This window comes from Rhea americana, unplaced genomic scaffold (genome assembly GCF_003343005.1).
Source record: "Rhea americana isolate MKP2758 unplaced genomic scaffold, rheAme1 scaffold_18, whole genome shotgun sequence".
Classification (NCBI taxonomy): domain Eukaryota; kingdom Metazoa; phylum Chordata; class Aves; order Rheiformes; family Rheidae; genus Rhea; species Rhea americana.
Genome location: NW_028185927.1, coordinates 6,909,256 through 6,927,707, shown reverse-complemented (window position 1 = coordinate 6,927,707; position 18,452 = coordinate 6,909,256). Strand labels below are relative to the sequence as shown.

Here is an 18,452-nt window from a genome sequence, read left to right as displayed (position 1 = left end):
AGATGTGCAAGAACTGTAACTGTCGTGTTTTATTTTGTTGTTTGCAGTTATTTGGGTTTTGGACTAAAAGCTGCTAGACTAGCAACACTTGGAGCTTTGGATATGGAAGGTATGTTAAGATGACAAAACACTGAGGATTTTTGAAGAGGTTAATAGACTTAACTTGTGCAGCAGCCCATGTCTCATCTGAAGGGAGGGTGTCAAGGGGACAGGGACAAACTCTTTTCAGTTGCCCCGTGTGACAGGACAAGAGGCAAAGGGCAGAAATTGAAGCACAGGAAGTYCCCTCTGAACATGAGGGGGAATTTCTTCCCTGAGAGAGTGACGGAGCMCTGGAGCAGGTTGCCCAGAGAGGTTGTGGAGTCTCCTTCTCTGGAGATCTTCAAGGCCCGCCTGGATGCAACCGTGTCTACCATGCTGTAGGTGACCCTGCTGAGCAGGGAGGTTGGACTAGATGATCTCCAGAGGTCCCTTCCAACCTTACTGATTCTATGATCACTTCACTTCTGTGTCTTATGCTTTTCTGTTTTCCCTAATATAGACCTTTCCAGAAACTGAGGCTTCCACTTGTTAAGGATAGCAGAATCCAGTGGACTATAGGACCTAAGGGGTTCCTCCCCTCCTGGGGGCCTCCTGCGAGGCTACTCCTTTTCCCTATTTCCAGGTCTAGTCAGCTGCAAGACTGAGTACAAATTCAGAGATGCACTTGTATAATCATACAAACAAGGCCAGCCACAAACACTCACACAGCTTTTACAGGCATCCGCATAAACACCAACAGCATGAACAAATCCTGTTCCTAAGGTCTGCTACTTAGTGGAAAGCCTCCTTTACAGGTCTCTCAGGTATCTGGCAGGCCCCATGGGCCCCCTCAGACCTCCTGTCGTACTTGCTGACTAGTCTGTCTTGAAGTTCACTAGCTTCTCACTCATTCACTCAACTGATAGGCACGCTCGCATTCACAGTTCTTTCCAGTTTCTGATCCAGAACTTAAGTCTTTCCAGTATCCATGCCCAGACCCTGGGTGACTTGTCCAGTCTCTGGTCAAAAGTTAGGATCTTTCCTGATTCTGGCTTCTTACTTGCCAGCTAGTCTGACTTATGTCCACCACTGAAACAAATTGACAGTCACACCAAAGCTAGTTGGGAATAGAGTTTTTATAAGAAGATGGGACAGACTGCAGTGATAAGGCACAGGCCTYAGCCAGACAAGAATTACTAACCAGGAGCCTGCTTATATGCAATTGGCCCCTTTTATTTCCCCCCTCCTCTCCTTTTTGCCATGCTTGTTCCTCCTTGATCTGCTTTGGTCCCTCCCTTTCCCTGCCTTTGATCCTTTCCCTAAACATCCCATGATAAATTTTGCACGCTCACGCAATCCTCTTCAATCRTTCTCCTAATAGGTTTGCTTTTTTTCCTGTGAGGCCTGTGCTGGCCTTCATAATTGTGTTTTCTTATTTTGTTACAAAATTTCTGGTTGAATTGGGAAGGTTACACTCAGTGGTTCCTGTAGTGGCCATTGACTGGCATTATAGGAGTTTTAGTCTTTGCTGCCTTGGTCATCTGATGTTTGTTACGGTTTGTGTCTTTGTGTGTTTAATTCATTACCTCTCTTGTTTCTTGTCCAGCTGCTCTGCAACTTGCAGGACAGAGTGGGCACAACTTTTCCAGGCTTAGACTGCTTCTTAATCCATAATTCAGTATCCATCAATTCAGATTTCCTTAACTTTTGCTTAAAAAACCCGAGTGAGGGCTTTCAGCCTGTTCTATCCTAGTTCTGCGTATTGATCAACAATTATGTTAAATTTGATTCTTTCTCCCCTGGTTTCATTCCAGCTGTAGATGGACAAATGTTCCGCAGTTCTTGTTTGCCAAAGCAGCTGGAGGCAGAGTGGCACTTTGGAGGAGTGAAATACCAGTATGGTGGCAACAAAGAAGGTAAACTAGGGAGGCTCGTTGCTTCTTTTAGGATAAGTCTAAKCTCCAGAATCTTTGCAAACCCCACAGTTGCTTTGGGTTATGAAGGATACCTGTCCARTCATAGATATGGAATTCCTTTGACAGAGCCAAAACAAAATCTGGAATAGTAAGAATAGCTGGCTTGCATGGGCTGTGATCTCTTAATACAAACACTTTCTTTATAGGAAGTGTTAAGAGTTACTTGTGTAAATAGGATAGTACTTTCTGAGGCTTTGAGCTAAGTGCAAAAACCATGGCTGTGCTAGGGTACAGCAACAGGTGGGCCAAAGTGTATCTAACTTGAGGAACTATTTTTTGACTTCTTACTGTCCCTAATGCTTGATACAGAAGATGAAGTTGGTACCATCAGTGAGTAAAACAGACCCCCTTTGGTGACTGACATTGCTTTAATTTACAATGAGGAACGCGTGTAATCTGCAACTCCGCTCTCATGTAGAGTGGAGTCATAAAATTACAATATGATGTGGAGGGAGAATGAAGTTTTATCTAAGAGGAGATAGTAAATGTAAATGAAGTTCTGCTGACCACAAAATATAGCAGTGGGAGCCTTGTCTTACACAGAGGGMGCTTTTTGTGTACCTGTACTAGGTGCTCACTGCAGCTTTCAGATGTTACCGTGATCTGCTCTAATTAGTACCACTTGATGATGCAGGGTCCTTGATGCCTCCAAGTCCCATGCTGGACTACAGAGAGGATACCTAAGCTCTTTTCACTTCTTTTGATTCTTTAATCTCTGCTTCTTTGTTTTTAATCCTTTTGTCACTGATTCTTCCACATCCTGATATTCTTCTTTGGCTTACCCTGTTTGAGTTACCCCTGTCTGTGTTTGTCCTAATAGGAGAAACAGGATTCAAGCCTTGCTACTTGGAAGTACTCAAGGTCATCAAAGGGAAACTGCACCAACCGGATGAGATTCGGGGAAGCTCCTTCTATGCTTTCTCCTATTACTATGATCGAGCTGTTGACACCAACTTGATAGGTAAATTGGCTTGGGGTAATCTACTGTGTGTGAGCTCATCTACCAGAAGGTAGATGTAGGAACCCTGGAGACTGAATCCATGGGGAGCAGGAAAAAGGGAGATCTTCAGGAAGAGAAGATGTACAAGACAGCTTCAGGAAGTGGATCTGTATCACTCAGCACAGTTTGTTCAGAGCTCAGCAGATGAGGCTTGTGCTGTGAGCTCCAGTTACACTTGCAGCTCTGTCCTCTRTAACAAACAGACCTTCCTCCCACCCCACCCTCACTGGTTACATTCCAAGGTCAATTAAATTTAGAACTCAAATGCTTTCAGGTTGATGATGGTGTTCTCCCACCTCTTCCTTTTTAGATTATGAAGAGGGAGGAGTTCTGGAAGTGAGAGATTTTGAAAGAAAAGCCAAAGAAGGTAATTGTCATGAGATCTGGGAAGTTGGTGGGATGGAGAAGTCAATAAAAATATGAACATCTATATGTAGTGCATAATATTTAACATTATATTTATAATTTATATTTATAAATTTATATATATATTWAAAAAAAGAAACTGTTCCACTTATACCCCCCCGTCTTGTCACCTGTCTTTCATTAGCCAACATCTGTAACTGTTGTAGGAGACAGTATTGAAGGAACAGTGAGGGAGACAAGAAGTGTTAGCTACTTCATGTTTCTGTTCAGGAGGGGAAGGAATTCCAGTTTCTTTTGTGCTGACAGTTACGAACTAAATTTGCTGTATTGTAATCAAGACTATCTGCCAAACTGCAAGTCTCAGAATTTAGAATTTAGAATTTAGAACACAGACTTTTGCTAATCTGTYACCTGGAATTCTTTTTAATCCATAACAAAATGAGGTAAAAAGAGAACAAGAGAGTACAGGTTGTTTAAGAATGGCTTCTCCATTCCCTTCCTTGTCTGCCTCTGACCCTCTTTTTCTAAATGCTTGTTCTAGTTTTGTACCTTCTCCTGGGAAAAGAAGAATTTAGTGTTTGCAAAGCTAAAGGGGATTTTGCAGAAGTTGTCTAGCCAAAATTGAATGCTGTGCTCCTGATAGCTAAAATTTTTGCTTAAAGAACAGCCATTACCTCTGAAGGCTGATCATCCTGATGATTAGTAGACCATATTTGTCATCAGGATATGCTTAGTTACATCATTCAGGGCTGAGCTTTTCCAAAATACTGAAGTGGTGTAGGACCTAAATCCCAATGATTTTTTTCAGTTAAAACTGAATCTTTCAAATAGCTCAGATGGTTTTGAATAGGGAAATTGAAGATTTGGGGATTTTTTTTCCCTCTACCTAAATGCTGAGATAGTTTATTTTCAAAAGATGCAGCTAAGATGTGATCTAACACTTTCTGAAGCCAAAGAAAACACTGAAGTTGATTTCAATTAGTAATTGACTCAGACTGAAGCCCTTAGGGACTGGGTGATCTTTGTTCAAAGTTTTTCTAAATAGATTATCACATCTATGCAAGCATGTTATGACCCTGAGAACGAGACTTCCTGAGAATATATTAAACTAGGTCTGAGTTTTTGATTGACTGTTGTTGAAAGTGAGGTAAGAAAAGCTATTTGCTAGACTAATCCATTTTACAGCATAAAGCCGCTTATTTGACTTTAGATCATCAAGAGATAATTCTGTGGTCCTAAATTAATGCTCCTTTCTCATTTCTGTAGTAGGCRGCTGCTGTTTATCACTTTCCAAAAAAGAAGTGAACTGTGCTGTTGACTCCTGTAGAACAGTGCAGTAACAGTAGGTCTGCAAGATGATGCTCAGTATAAATCCATTTTCTAGTCACTGTAACCTTTGCTGTGGAATCTTGACTTAGCTACAGYGAGTGAGTGGTTGTTTGGGAAATACTCTTACGTACTTGGACTTGTGTGGTTGTAAAAAAATAAAATAAAGCTGCTGAGCTAAAAGGTGGAATCAATCACTGGAGCCATTTTTGGAGAGTAGGCAAGGAAGAAAAATTACACTGTTTTTGGAAAAATAAGTAATGTTTTTCTTGCCAGTTATCAGCTGAACAGAGGTTCAGACATCAACAGAGCTATGGGATTATGTTGCCGTAATAAAAGATGTACTTACAATGGAGTTGTTAAAAGAAATTAGAAGTACTATATAGTTTACTCTCCAATTTTGAAGAACAGCTTTTAGTTCTATGTACCAGCATATGTTCAAAGTTGGGGGTGTTTTGTAAGTTTTAGCTTGAGGTTGGCTCAAATGTATAATTCAGATAAAAGTTCCTGTATATTGCTGGAGTGKTTTTTTTTGTTTTGTTTTTCTTCCTTTTCTAGTTTGTGATAACATGGAGAGGTACAACTCAGCCAGTCCTTTCCTGTGCATGGATCTCACTTACATCACTGCTTTACTAAAAGAAGGTTTTGGATTTAGAGACAGCACACTCCTGCAGGTAAGAAACAGTGAAGCCCTAAAGCTGCCTTTCCAGTTTCTTCCATCAGCCAAGGCACACTAGTCCACTTTTCTGGTTAACTACCTATTGAGGTTTTTTAGGGTTGTTGCACGTAATTGCTGTGATCTGTGGCAACCTGTGGATTTAGAGAACTGTTTGAAACGACTGGTGGATGACAAATTGACCATGAGCCAGCAATGTGCCCTTGTGGCCARGAAGGCCAATGGTCTCCTGGGGTGCATTGGGAAGAGTGTTGCCAGCAGGTSGAGGGAGGTGATCCTGCCCCTCTACTCAGCSCTGSTGAGGCCTCATCTCGAGTACTGTGTCCAGTTCTGGGCTCCCCAGTACAAGAGAGACATGGAGCTACTRGAGAGAGTCCAGCGCAGGGCTACGAAGGTGATCAGAGGGCTGGAGCACCTGCCCTATGAGGAACGGCTGCGAGAGCTGGGCCTGTTCAGCCKGGGGAAGAGAAGCCTGAGGGGGGATCTKATCAATGTGGACAAGTACCTGAAGGGAGGGTGTCAAGGGGACGGGGACAAACTCTTTTCAGCTGTCCCGTGTGACAGGACAAGAGGCAACGGGCAGAAATTGAAGCACAGGAAGTTCCCTCTGACCGTGAGGGGGAATTTCTTTCCTGAGAGAGTAACAGAGCCCTGGAGCAGGTTGCCCAGAGAGGTTGTGGAGTCTCCTTCTCTGGAGATCTTCAAGGCCCGCCTGGATGCAACCGTGTCTACCATGCTGTAGGTGACCCTGCTGAGCAGGGGGGTTGGACTAGATGATCTCCAGAGGTCCCTTCCAACCTTACTGATTCTATGAATCTATGATTCTTTGACTGACTGGCTTTTCTTCCCTTATAGTTAACAAAGAAAGTGAACAACATAGAGACAAGCTGGACTTTGGGTGCTACTTTTCACTTACTGCAGTCTCTAGGGATAACCTATTGAGCTGTGACACTTCTGTGGACTCTGGAATTTCTGAAAGGCTGAGAAAGCAAACTGAAATCTCCAGGTACATTGCTCAGCTGCAGTCGGTCACAGAGCAGAATGTGGACCAAAGCTGTAGAACTGATCTTCACCCAGGATTGGCATCTTGCATAATGAGAGCTGCCAAGGTATAATTTATAACTGTGATTGCCACRTGATCCAGAAGCTGCCTTCTGAAAGTCAAAAGGCCTGAACTCTATTGACAGAGTATCTTACAGGTGATTGTATGCAAGGGGCTCAGAGACAGCTTTCACCAGCAYATTTACATAGCCATCCCATTGCTAAAAGCACACAGTGCCTGGCATGTGGTGGTAGACTACAGACACTTGATTTCTCTCCCTCTTCCTTTCATTTTAAACGCACAGAACTGAAGTTTGGTCTTGAGCTCTGAACAATAGAAATTGAAGATGGCAGCAATGGTCATGCAGAAAAAAAAAAGTGAGCTTCCCTAGATGCTGCCAGCCTTAGAGTTCAAAGTACCTGGCTGTTAGYTTAACTACCTTGCAAGGCGGCACCTGTCTTCCATGGGATCTTCTGTAAGTGCTCCTTGGGCATGCATTTGGGAAAGGTGTTGGGTTGTAACTTAACGAGTGTTTCTTTAGCAGCAGTAGTATCTTAAGCAGACTGTGTGCCCCTGCTTTTTGTGTTCCTACCTTTGTGCTGCCTATTAATGGCACAAGACTGCGCAGCTGYACAGTACATCTAACTGCCAGAGCTGGTAACTTGATCTGTTTCCCATGTACTCATAACACACAGTTATCCTGCACAACAAGGTAGCAAGGACAAATATTTAAATTCTGCTGCCAAAAGAAATGCTTGTCACATTATACCCACATAGAAGTTAAGGGTGCAGTCAGATGAAAGGCTGATCTAATAGCTCACTTTGCCGAGAGAGGCAGTTTTGTTTCTCTCCTTGTGGCAAAGCAGTCCCATACGCTCCTTTCCTCCGATCCTGGTGCTCCAAGCCTTTTGGTGAACCAACTCAAGACACAAAACTTGAGTTAAACTGGCTCACCAAAGGGTCAGTGCTGGGGCTAGCATAAGGGAAGGAGGCACTGCCCAGCCTGGAGGACCTTCTGCAGCAGTGAGCTGTTAGGATACCACAGCCCATTTTGTCTGATTACACTCCAAGGTGGTGTTTTCCCATTGGGAAACCAGGCCTTGTCCCTTCCTGCTCTCTCCTTAGGAACCTCCTCTGGATACACAGCTGTGTTGAAACAGAACTTTTTTTTTTTCCCCCACTTAATAGCTGAGAAGAGGGAACAAGATGAATTAACATCAGAAACAGTGAAGGAGAACAAAAACAGAAGTAGCTCTGTTGTCTACACATTACTATTTGAAAGTTCAGTCTCTCAGTCTGTTTTAATTTGTAGAGCAAATTGTCTTAAYCTCCTATTTCCCATTAATTTAACATAGTGGAAGTGGACCTGTAACAAGGTTTGGCAGCAGTGTGTGGAGAAAGCCTGGCTGGAACATGCTTAGCACACTGTACGCAGCAATGCATACAGGGTCTATTTTTTCTAATAGATACAGCAGGGCTGTAGAAACAGGACATCAAGGAAAGGGGTTGCAGCTGTTTAGCAYTCTTACCCAAGCGCAGGACTTCCGGCAGGATAGCATGAAGCTGAGTAATACTTTAAAGTGACCCTTTCCATCTGTTTTAAAGCTAATACATAAAAACAGTGAGAGAACAATGTTCTAAATAAAGCATCTTTTCAGATAAGATTCTGATTTTCTTGTGTAGTCAGCTGTAGAGAACTGCAAGATCTCCAGAATACTTTGAGGCTCCAAATTCAGTCCTTACGTTGTCCCAGCTAGGAACGTTTGTTAAGACAACTTTCCTACTCTGTGATACAGATAGCAGCTAGCTCATCAGTTYGCTTATATTTAGTAAAAAAATTAATGCTTGCTATTAAACATGGAATGTGTAACTTAAAGATGAATTTGCCCCAGTCTTAAAGAGAGCACTAGAGTTGTTACTACCATATGACTAAGGGAAGCTTTAATTCGCAGCRCTCTTGCAATGAACACTTTGTTCCTGTTAGGCATTTGCACTAATCTGTACTGCACAGAGCACCCCTCTCACTTCTGTAAAACTCAAGGCTACCCAAACACTATCTTCTCTGCAAACTGGATTTGAAAGCAATTGGGAATTCCCAGCAAGGAGAGGAAACAGTGCACTCATGCCCAAAGTAATCTTGCCAAGCCATTTGAAGACTTAAAAGTTGCCTTAGTGTGAATGTTAGCCTGGTCGCCTGTAGTTAGCAGTGCAATTTGTATGTATGTATGTGGCTTATTAAACCACCCATGTCTCGTATTTCAGATTTTATAGAGCTAAAGTGCAGCGCATTTCTTTTTTTTTTTTTTTGAACAAGTCAACAACAGGATTCCAAAGGGAAGAAATGCAGCTACCTGCACTTGTCCCACCTCTGACATCTTCCTGTTGACATCTTCAGGTTGTCTCTTTGAAATACTAAGTGAGCATCCTACCTTTATTCCTCCTTACCAGAGTCTGTCTTGAGGTTCATGCTGGTAATTGCCTCTGTGCCACACCAAACTTTGCTCCTCACTAGGAGCTTATATTTAAACACGAAGAAAGCAGTTGCGGAGTCTGGCCTGAAGGCTGGCCTCTTCTCTACCACAGACTTTTTTCCTGCCCTACCTAGTATTTGGCAAAATTTAGTATACAGTCTGATTACTGCAAAGGTAATTAATTTTGTCTTGAGTGAACAATTTTATTTTGTTTCTGTATTTTCAGAGCATACAGGTAGGAGGCAGTAGTTAATATCCAAGTACTATTACTCCTGAGAACTAGCTAACTTAATCCAAAAGCCTTCTTTCAGTCTGAGCCAGTGCTATGACAAATTCTCTTAGCTCCAAGGTCAAGTAAGAACCGTTAAGCAATGAGGCCGTATTTGAAAYGAGAAGGAAAAGTTGTATGTAAGGGACAAACAGCAGCACCGTTATCTGCCAACTGAATATATAGTAGCCTTGAGGAATACCTAAGGGTTTGCTTTCCTCTGAAGAGAGGATGGACTAGAACAAGACATGCAGAGTAAGTTTCTGTTCCGTGTTCTTTGCCTCACATTCTGGAGCTGCAAATTCTGTGGGGGAGCACCTGCTTTCCTGTACCAAAGCTGCATTAAATCTGAATGCTCAGGGCCTTCATTTGTCAGTGGCACAATTCGTTAACTAAATTGTAACTGCTGCTCTCAATCAGGGGCCTAATCTGCAGTTAGAGAAACAAAAACTCAACTTGAAGGTTTCTTTTGCAGGAAACTGTAGAACTGAGCCCCTACTGTTTACACCTGAATTACCCACGGTGGTTTGGGGATCTAGAGAAGCCAGTCAAGTCCTCACACTTACCTAGTGCAATGAGATTATTTATTATCTTAACTAAAGACTTAGCAGCTTTGTAAGAGAAGAGTTCTACCTGCTGCTGCTTCTTCTCTTTTTTTAATCTCCTTTGCCATAATGTCTTTTAAGAAGTTCCTGTTAGTGACTGGCTAATGTGAGTGACTGAAGAAGCACAAGAAAGGCTTTCAGTCCAAAACTTGTATTTAATTCTTCTTTGTAATGCTAATTCCTGATACTGGTTAGCTGTACAAGTGTCTTGCTCATTACCATTACTCATTTAATGTTGTGCGAGTCAAATGTCTAATGCAGAAGGCTGGTGTTTGGAACTTAAGACAGAATCTCTTGAATGTCTATTTTAGTAATTAAAGAATTTTTAACAATACTCAAGATGTTGTGGTGAAGTTTTCTTTCCTAATGTTATTGTTGGCTTGCATCTCTTACACAGTATTGGAGAACCCTTAAGACTAGCCACTACCACAAGAAACACCCTGTATTAAATAAAGTACCAAGAATGTACCACAGAAGAGGGTACAGGAAACAGAGATATATTAGAGCTTTAAAAAAATCTRGTACCCTGAGTTGACTCTTTTCTGCTGTAAACTATCCCTCCTTTCTGATTTTTGAGTCCAGGAAGTGGTAAGAACCCAGAAGTGATGTTAATAGCTTCAGAAATCATGTCAGGGAACGCTCAAAGTAGTTAAGCAGCAAAATTTGTAGCTGGTAATACAAAGATCACATTCAGCACTGCACATGTTAAGAAATAAGACAGACAGAGTGGAAGCAGCTCAGTCTTCAATTCAAAAGGCTGGATTTAAAAGGACATTGTAAAGACAGTTCAATGGCTGAAGACATTAGGTACCATAGGAAGAAAACTCACATCCTCTTGACAAGACAAATTCTGTATAAACCAGTGGATGGTGCAAAACACAGCTCAATCTTCACTTTTATTGATAAATTAAATAACATATTTCAAGATTCAAGTCAGTCGTAGTCCTTTTAAAGGTAACRCATTCACTGACAAGCTCCGGTTCCAAATTGACAACAAATCACTTACTAGCAAAAGCCAAGATTTGCTCCTAAAAAGGGGGGAAAAAAAGTAATTTGTAAACTGATAATAAACATACACTTAGAAAGCAGCTATAGACTCTTTCTCTTTCCTATATGGACAACAGTTCTTTCTCAGCCTTTTTAGTCATGTACAGAGCAACTATCCCTATATACTAGTAAACTTTAGGAGTTACATTCCTTTCTCTTTCCTGAGCAGCACAAAACAGAGGGGTTACTGACAGGTTCTGYGCTCACAGGAGAGGTCTTCGTTTGTTTTCTGCATTGAACAAAGAAAAAAAGTACTGAGCGCTGAAGCAGCAGTGTACTGCTCTCCTTTAGTACAACTATTAAAGACCCCCTTCCAGTGGTAGCAACTGAACTTTGAGAAATTACTGCTCTTCCTTTCGTCTGGTGTCTTACTGTGATGTAATTCAAGGAAAGCACACCGCTTGCATCTGATAGGAAAAAAGTTCCTTGACTGGGCCAACAAAACAGTCAAATCCAGAACTGAGGAATCTAACCTGAAGGTGCCTGAAAGTTTTGAGAGCAGGTGGCTTAATGAACATTATGAAAACACAGCAATTAGGTCAAAGCTGTGTGGAAATCAGGCAGCAAGGCTGCAAACAGAACAAGAATTTGTGTTCARGAGTGAACCTCCTTGCCAAGGCCTTCCTCAGGTAACTTTCAGGAGACTTGCACCTTGGCCAGGAGAAAAGTACTTAACAGGACAAGCAGCATGGAAACATGCCGATTTGAGCTGCACACTCGATCTGTCGAGTTACCCGAKGTCTTGGTCTTCACTGTTTTTTCATAGAATTGCTTTTTCATAGTGCATTTCTGGAACGCACCTCAAGGTTCCAGGTTTTCCTTCCATAGCAAAATAAAGCCAAAGACTTCTAATGAGAGACTGTCTCTCCCTAGGACAGCTGAAGTTTGTGTCTTAACTTGAACAGAGCTAAACAATCCATTTCTAGGCCTTGTTCTTCATGAACACTAATTAATAAAGTAAGGCTCTCTCCATTTCTCCTGTTGAAGCGTTTCAACAGCATAAAAATAAATGTTTTGCAAGCCAGAAAGGGAGGGGGGGAAGTATTTACTATCAATCATGATACAGAGAATAGATACTCAGATCCCAAGCCTCTCCTTGCGCTGCATAAGAAACCCCTAACTACTGAGCTAACAGTTATTTAGGAATTCTTATTTCGGACACAAAACCTCAGAAATTTAAAGAGTAATTTTGAAATTTGTGTGTGGCCCTCACCAACTTAAGGTTCTTACTTTGAGAGGCGGCAGGGCATTTGTTGCTTGCAATCCCCATGTCCTCAGCAACACCAAGGGAGCCAGCCTCGTGGAGTAAAGCCTCTTCAACGCATCGGTAGCAGCTATCAAAGAGACATTATGCCTCTGACGTTCTGTTTCAAATTTTAAGAGATGTTTTAAGGAGCCTGGAAAAGATAAATACCCGTATTAATATTAAATTGCCACACACAGTTGTGCATCTTATCTATATAGCAGTCTCCACAGACATCTGAAAACACAGAAAAAGAATGGTTCATCTTAGTAAAGATGTCATTCAGTTAGCTAACTATCTTCATCTCCTCACCTCTTTACCATCCAGCAGAATTAATTTTTTAAGAAGCTTTGAGATTTTGGGGATGGAAACTGCATGCAAGACTCTAACTGTCCACAACCAATGAACATCGGAACAGTTTCGCTTCAGAGGTGCTTGTGCCATTCAGAYACAAGACAGCAGCACGCTTAACCTACGCATGGCTCAGACAGAAACAGCCCTTGCCCTGATGTTAGCAGCAAGGGTCTGTAAGACTAATGATGATACTGCTGCTTGCTTGTCTTGAGTCCTTACCCAGATCTTTCCCGTTGAAGGCTGCTGCACTGAGGTGGTGTGCTAAACATGCAATATCACCAAAGCCCAGGTTTACACCTTGTCCTGCAAGTGGGTGGACTCTGTGTGCCGCATCCCTAGAGCAAGAGAAGACAAATTTACATCCCTGCTTGAAGAAAGCCACAACGGTCCTTAGTTTCCTCCTCTGACAAGCTCCAGAAGGGATCAGGACAGCACTTCTCCCCTCTTCGCCAATGACCACCACCTTACGGCACTCTCTGCGCTCTCTCCAGCACCTCCACACTGAACTACCTGACTGCCTCTCCAGTTGTAAGAAGTCAGATCAGGCATGGGACAGGCCTTGATGTTTTTGTGACACTGACACAGCAGGAAGAATATCATCAGTATATATTAAAAACGCAAGTAAGCAGACATCATCAACACAGTGAGAAATGGGATATCRCTGAGAAGATCCTGTTATGTCCTTTACAGATAAGCCTGCACAAAGCCAGACACACTGATGAAGGGTTCAAAGTTAGAGAAACAAGGTGAAATTTGAGCTTGGAATGTAAGATCATGCACTTGTCCATTAACAAGGCATAAAGCAGGAAAAGCAGTGSCTAACAAGTTGGAAACAAAAGAAGTATCTGAGATATATGATGCCATCCAAGGTGTGTAATGCTATAAACTACCAACGCACTACAGCTGTGGAATTAAAAAGAAAAAGCACAYGCAACCTTAGAATGGAAAAGATGAGATACTTTCCCTTCTTGTAGACCACTACACAAGAGGCTATGACATCCCATGTGGAATAATCAGTAAATTTGTCATTTGTGTTCAAGACAAGTGAATTGAAAACTCAAACTGGTACCGAGAATGGCTGCTATGATGTTTGGGAAAGTAAAGTTCCATCATGAGATACTGGATTGTTCTGCTGGACTGAACAATCCAGGAAAGGAAAATTATCACCTCCCAATTTACTTCAAAAGTACACACAAGGGACAGAGAGCTACTCAGACAACAGGACTTTGTTCACATGAATAAATGATATAAACTGGTCCTGGATAAAGTCAAACTGGAATCAGGAATGTATKCCCAACCATCTAATTTGTTAAATGGGAAAATAAATACAACGGGCTTCAGTGCCAGAGACGCTATACTAACATCATGCCTGCACGACGGCTGCGGGGAGGACCTTACCCGATAAGGGCCACGCGGTGCTGGACGTACTCTGTTGCGTGCCCCATTCCAAGAGGAAACATAGCTCGGCTCTCGGGATCTACTTTGGCAACACTTGGGGGCAGCTGACGGACTGCAGTCCCCGAAGGCCTCAGGAGTGAAATAGTAGATCGAAACATGGCCCCGGCAGCGTCAATGAAATCAGTGTGGTTTATGTTGCTCCACTGAAGCCAAAAAAAGAAAGCTTTAGGTTTTACCCTAAACTGGGCATATAGAAGAATCTGAGCTAGCTCCAAAAACTGAATTTTAACCACTCAAACCATCTTCATCACTTCAGGACATATAAGTCAATCAAGAAAAGTCAAGTCTACCCCTCCCATCTTTTAGAAAGTTAGTTCAGTTCCTACTATGACTGTCAGGACTAACTTAATTCAGTTATAAAAGACCATCCTTTCTTTGCTAAGTGCCTTTCTAATTCCTCCCTCGCCATAGGAAGGAACTTGAGAATTCAGCTCTCCCATTGCTATTCTATAAGTTGCAGGATTCTAGCATATTTCTCACAATTGCAACAGAGTTGGTCTCATATCTACCACAAGGCTGATACTCACAAAGGCAGAGTTGATGCTATCAACAAAACTTTCCTCATCCATAGCGAGAAGTTCTGATGCATGTTCATGTGATGTAGACCAAACCAGAGAGCTGGCAGTGTCAGAGAGCTAGTTAAGAAAACCTCAAGGGTCAGGATCAAAAGAAAAAGAAACAAAAAATCCAAACAATGCAAGAATTTCCCCAATCCCCTTCCCACAGAAATCCATCTGCGTATTACTTTTCCAGCCGATATTGCTACAAGTGGGAAACACTAAGGACAAAGTGAGATGGCAGGAGGGAAAAACAAAAGTTATAAATGAAAAGCACAAAGCAAATTCTTAAGAGACAAAACCAAAACACAGACACAGGCACAGACAGAAGCAAAGTTACTAGAAAAGAACAGACTAAAAAGTAAAATATGCAGAGGTCACTCGGCAACTTACCGGAAGAAGTGCAATTGGCCCTGTGGGAAGGAACCTCTGCCAGGCTACGTTGTTGTCTGTGGCCTACAGCGGAAAGAAGCAAGGAGACAGTTAAGAACTAGTGATCTGTTCTAACATCTAAGAACCGGTGATCTAAGCTGTTCTGCTGCTTACAGAAGAGCCAGTTTGCAGAATCTCACCTCAGACAAATGAAGAGTAGCCACCACAGCTGACTGGTCATACTGATGCTCAATGGTCTGAAACTTCGCTTCCTTCCGGACCACGGAGTTATGACCATCCGCACCAATCTGCAAAACGTAAGAGATACAAGGCAACTTCATCAGCTGCTCCTAAGAAAACCGCTATTCCAGGCCACAAACCTCCCTCTGCACGTAGACATATTTTTGTTTATTCAAACCTCCCCCAAAAGAAGAAGACTCCTCCAAAAAACAGAAAACATGGCCCTTTCTGCTCTTGTCCAGTTCTGCACAGTCTTCTTGCATCAGCGTCAGAGACGGCCGGGCACTGTGYGTCTCTCAGCATCTCTGACAGAGTTAGCCACTCACCTCGCTCAAGCCCTCCACGTGGGTGGAGCGGCACACACGGAATCAGAGCCAAATCCAGTGGAAAGGACTTGGGCAAGAGATGGTGCCTGATCAACAGAAATAAAAAGTTTAGTTACCAGCAGTTTGGTCTGAAGTCTGCGTCCATCAGCTAACTCAATTTGGACCCAAGGGCTTGTGTCACAGCTGTGATAGGGAAGGGGCCAGGTATACCCGACCGCTCTGCTCCTGTAGAAAACCTCCACCCGGTCTGATGGGAACACAAAGTACCACAGTCACAGCACGATACAGACATGAAGAAAAGGAAGTATCACTGTAACAGCAAAGAGCTAGGCACGTCTTCACGGCACAGTAATAGATTACAATTCTCAGGACACCCAGAAAGAATAATCTGGCCAACCCTTCACCACTACAAAGACTGCTCTGGAGAGAAAGCTCCAGCTCTTTCCATTACATGTGCATTTTGGTGAGACTATGTCCTGGAGAAGCACACAGGCTACAGAGCTTGAACGCAGTCCCATAGAGAGGACAGATTTCCACCCGCCCCATTCAAGAAGCTGCCGAGATCTCAGTTATTTGTTAGATGAATTTTCTTTCCGCCTTTCATAACTCGGCACACCCAGCGGAAAGAAAGTGCCTGAAAGCTCTCTACAGTAAATTAAGTATATTAAAGAAGTTGTCCACTACCTGCTACTGCATCTAACTGTTTTGTAAGTGCAGACATAATGACATCATTCTCCACTATGTAACCCATGTCATCTAAGTTGTCTTTCTCGAAAATGATCATGGCTTCTGAACAAGCATCCCACACCTATAAAGAAAAAATACATTATATGAAGCTATATGGTACGTAAGTGCTGTTTCTTTCAGGGATATCAATGGATTCAACAAAACAAAAGGAACCAGGCAATCTAGAAATACAGAACGAGAGAAAATGTCCCAGATTACTGTCCATTTCCAGCTATTTAGGCACATCACATAATTCCTTTCATAAAACRATCTATATCTATTCAAAAACTGTAAAGATAAAAAATGTCTTTTATCTCTACTTCCTGTTGCATAGCCAACACATAATGCTATCCTAACACCTTTATCTTTATTTTTGCTTTTCCTGATCAGTTCCCCTGCCTCAATATCTACAGCTTCCATTAGGAATCAACCTTTCAATCTCTAACGTCCAGCCTTTGAGCGCACACATTTCTGAGACAACCGTCCCAACAAAAAAACRTAACAAATCATTAAGAGCATGACCTGCCCTTTGCGAAAGAAGTAATAAACTCTGGATCATTAGTTTAAGTATTGCTGAAAATTCAAATTAGACAGACACACAGCATATTTGTACCATAATCAGGTCACCTGCATTCGTCGAAATGATTTGAATCTCAGACTGCAGACATGATCCCAGGCACCAAAACCTAAAAGAGAAAGAGGACAGAAGTGCCTGGAGCTACAGGTTCACACGTGACATTGAGACCCAAAACCCCCTGAAGTTCACTTTGAGCTCTCTCCTTGACTGTAACTTCTTTCCAGCTGGCCTAGACTCAGCTTTCCCMCTCCGCGAGAGTGTTAGGTCTGCCATGGTACTTTTACAGCTCCAGCACACATTACTTTGCTGTTAATACAAAACCAGTAGAAAAAGCAAGCCAGGTTTCCAGGAGTGCTGTGACACATGCAGTCAGTTCTCACTGTCCTATCAGCTGGCAAAAAAAATAGTGGGGGAAATTCATGGCCATCATTGTTCTGAACTTCTCTTTCTCCATAAGGAATCAAGGTTCAAATCTGACTTTGAAAAGAAAATCAATCAGGAAAACTGAGTTATGGAATAGGAAGGACTTGAAAAAAAAAATATCCATTTGTGAACAGAGCATTCCAGATACTGTAGAGAGCAGCTTGGAATTTTAGGCCTAATGTCACAAGCGTTCATGAAACAAATCAGGTGAAGACACCAGGACGCGGATCCCAGTTAACTAGACAAGCCTGCTGTAACCACCTCAATTCAGCAGGCACAACACTGAGAGGAAATGCCAAATAATTTGACCCATTTAGGATGAAGGCAGCACACACTCAAAGGGGCCTTATTTAAACAAAGTAAAACCAGCTCAAATTTGCAAACAGAAATGCAAACAAAAGAAAAGTCATACTTACTGCTTAGGAGGGTTGCTGAACCTGGGGAGATGGAACTGACCCTGTTACTGTACTTGTCTGGCAAGCGGTCATGCTCTTTCCTAGGACCAGCCTCCAGCAAAGCAATTTTCTTATCATGGAAGTGGATATCGTGCCCTAAAATTAGCAAATACATGCTTTATTACAATATTCCTCCCCAAAACCTCATTTTTGGATCAAGAAGTCCTGTGTGTTTCTGTAACGAGATAGTGTAAACGCAAACCTTTATGAAGAAGAGCGTTTACAATACGGGTTTTGACCAGGCATGGCAAAACTTAGTATTTTAAAAGTTTATCATTACAGTCCTGCTACTGAGGTTGACGAGGCTTCTGCAGTTAAAGCAAAGATTGAACATTTTGCGTGATTTTTATATTTCTGCGTACATTGGTGTTTTTTACGCAGCTGTGTGTATTTTGGTGTGAGGGCGCATTAATGAATACTGCCACACTCGCTCCAGACAAAGATCACTTTTTAACAGGATTTAAATGTAAATTCGCTAATTAGAGGAAGAGATTTTTAAAAAAGGGGGGGAAAGGAGAGGGCTCTCGGCTGCGCTGCTCTCAGGGGTACCCGTTACCCGGCCCCCCGAGGCGGCCGGAGCAGCCGCGGCGCGCCCGGCCCCCGAGCGCCGCCTTACCCAGCGCCGCCGCCATGGCGCTCCCCACCAGGCCCCCGCCCGACACCACCACGTCGTAGAGCGGCGCGGCGGCGGCGGCGGCGGGGCGCGCCGGGGCCCGCGGGCCGCCCCCGCCCGGGCGGAGCCGCAGCGCCGACAGCAGCGGCCGCCGCCGCCCGCAAGCCGCGGCCGCCGCCATCGCTGCGGAAGTGACGACACCAACGGAACACGGCCCGAGCGGAAGCGGCCCGGGGTAACCATGACAACGGCGCCGCCGCGCCGGGGTGACAACGCGTTCCCGAGAGACCGTGCGCCGGCGCCGCGGCCC

The 18,452-nt window shown here is 43.2% G+C and overlaps 2 protein-coding genes across 4 annotated transcripts in view; one reads left to right on the top strand and one right to left on the bottom strand.

Annotated features, from left to right (window-relative positions):
• ENTPD5 (ectonucleoside triphosphate diphosphohydrolase 5 (inactive)) overlaps positions 1-10,085 on the top strand; it is a 28,298-nt gene extending 18,213 nt beyond the window's left edge. For all 3 annotated transcript variants that reach the window (XM_085301734.1, XM_085301733.1, XM_085301732.1), the window contains 6 exons: positions 48-109; positions 1,836-1,937; positions 2,818-2,958; positions 3,308-3,364; positions 5,248-5,363; positions 6,221-10,085. In XM_085301734.1, coding sequence (XP_085157860.1) covers positions 48-109; positions 1,836-1,937; positions 2,818-2,958; positions 3,308-3,364; positions 5,248-5,363; positions 6,221-6,307 — 565 coding nt within the window. In that variant the 3' untranslated portion in view covers positions 6,308-10,085. The remainder of the gene's footprint in view (positions 1-47; positions 110-1,835; positions 1,938-2,817; positions 2,959-3,307; positions 3,365-5,247; positions 5,364-6,220) is intronic.
• A 533-nt stretch (positions 10,086-10,618) lies between these two features.
• Positions 10,619-18,323, bottom strand: COQ6 (coenzyme Q6, monooxygenase). The gene is made up of 12 exons (XM_085301824.1): positions 18,146-18,323; positions 17,491-17,625; positions 16,702-16,760; positions 16,033-16,156; positions 15,465-15,595; positions 14,983-15,090; positions 14,804-14,866; positions 14,381-14,488; positions 13,794-13,996; positions 12,615-12,730; positions 12,029-12,195; positions 10,619-10,779 (listed from the first exon to the last, which is right to left on the bottom strand). Exons 1-12 carry the CDS (start codon positions 18,321-18,323, stop codon positions 10,750-10,752), a joined length of 1,422 nt encoding a protein of 473 aa, XP_085157950.1. The 3' UTR covers positions 10,619-10,749.
• Positions 18,324-18,452: the final 129 nt, after the last annotated feature.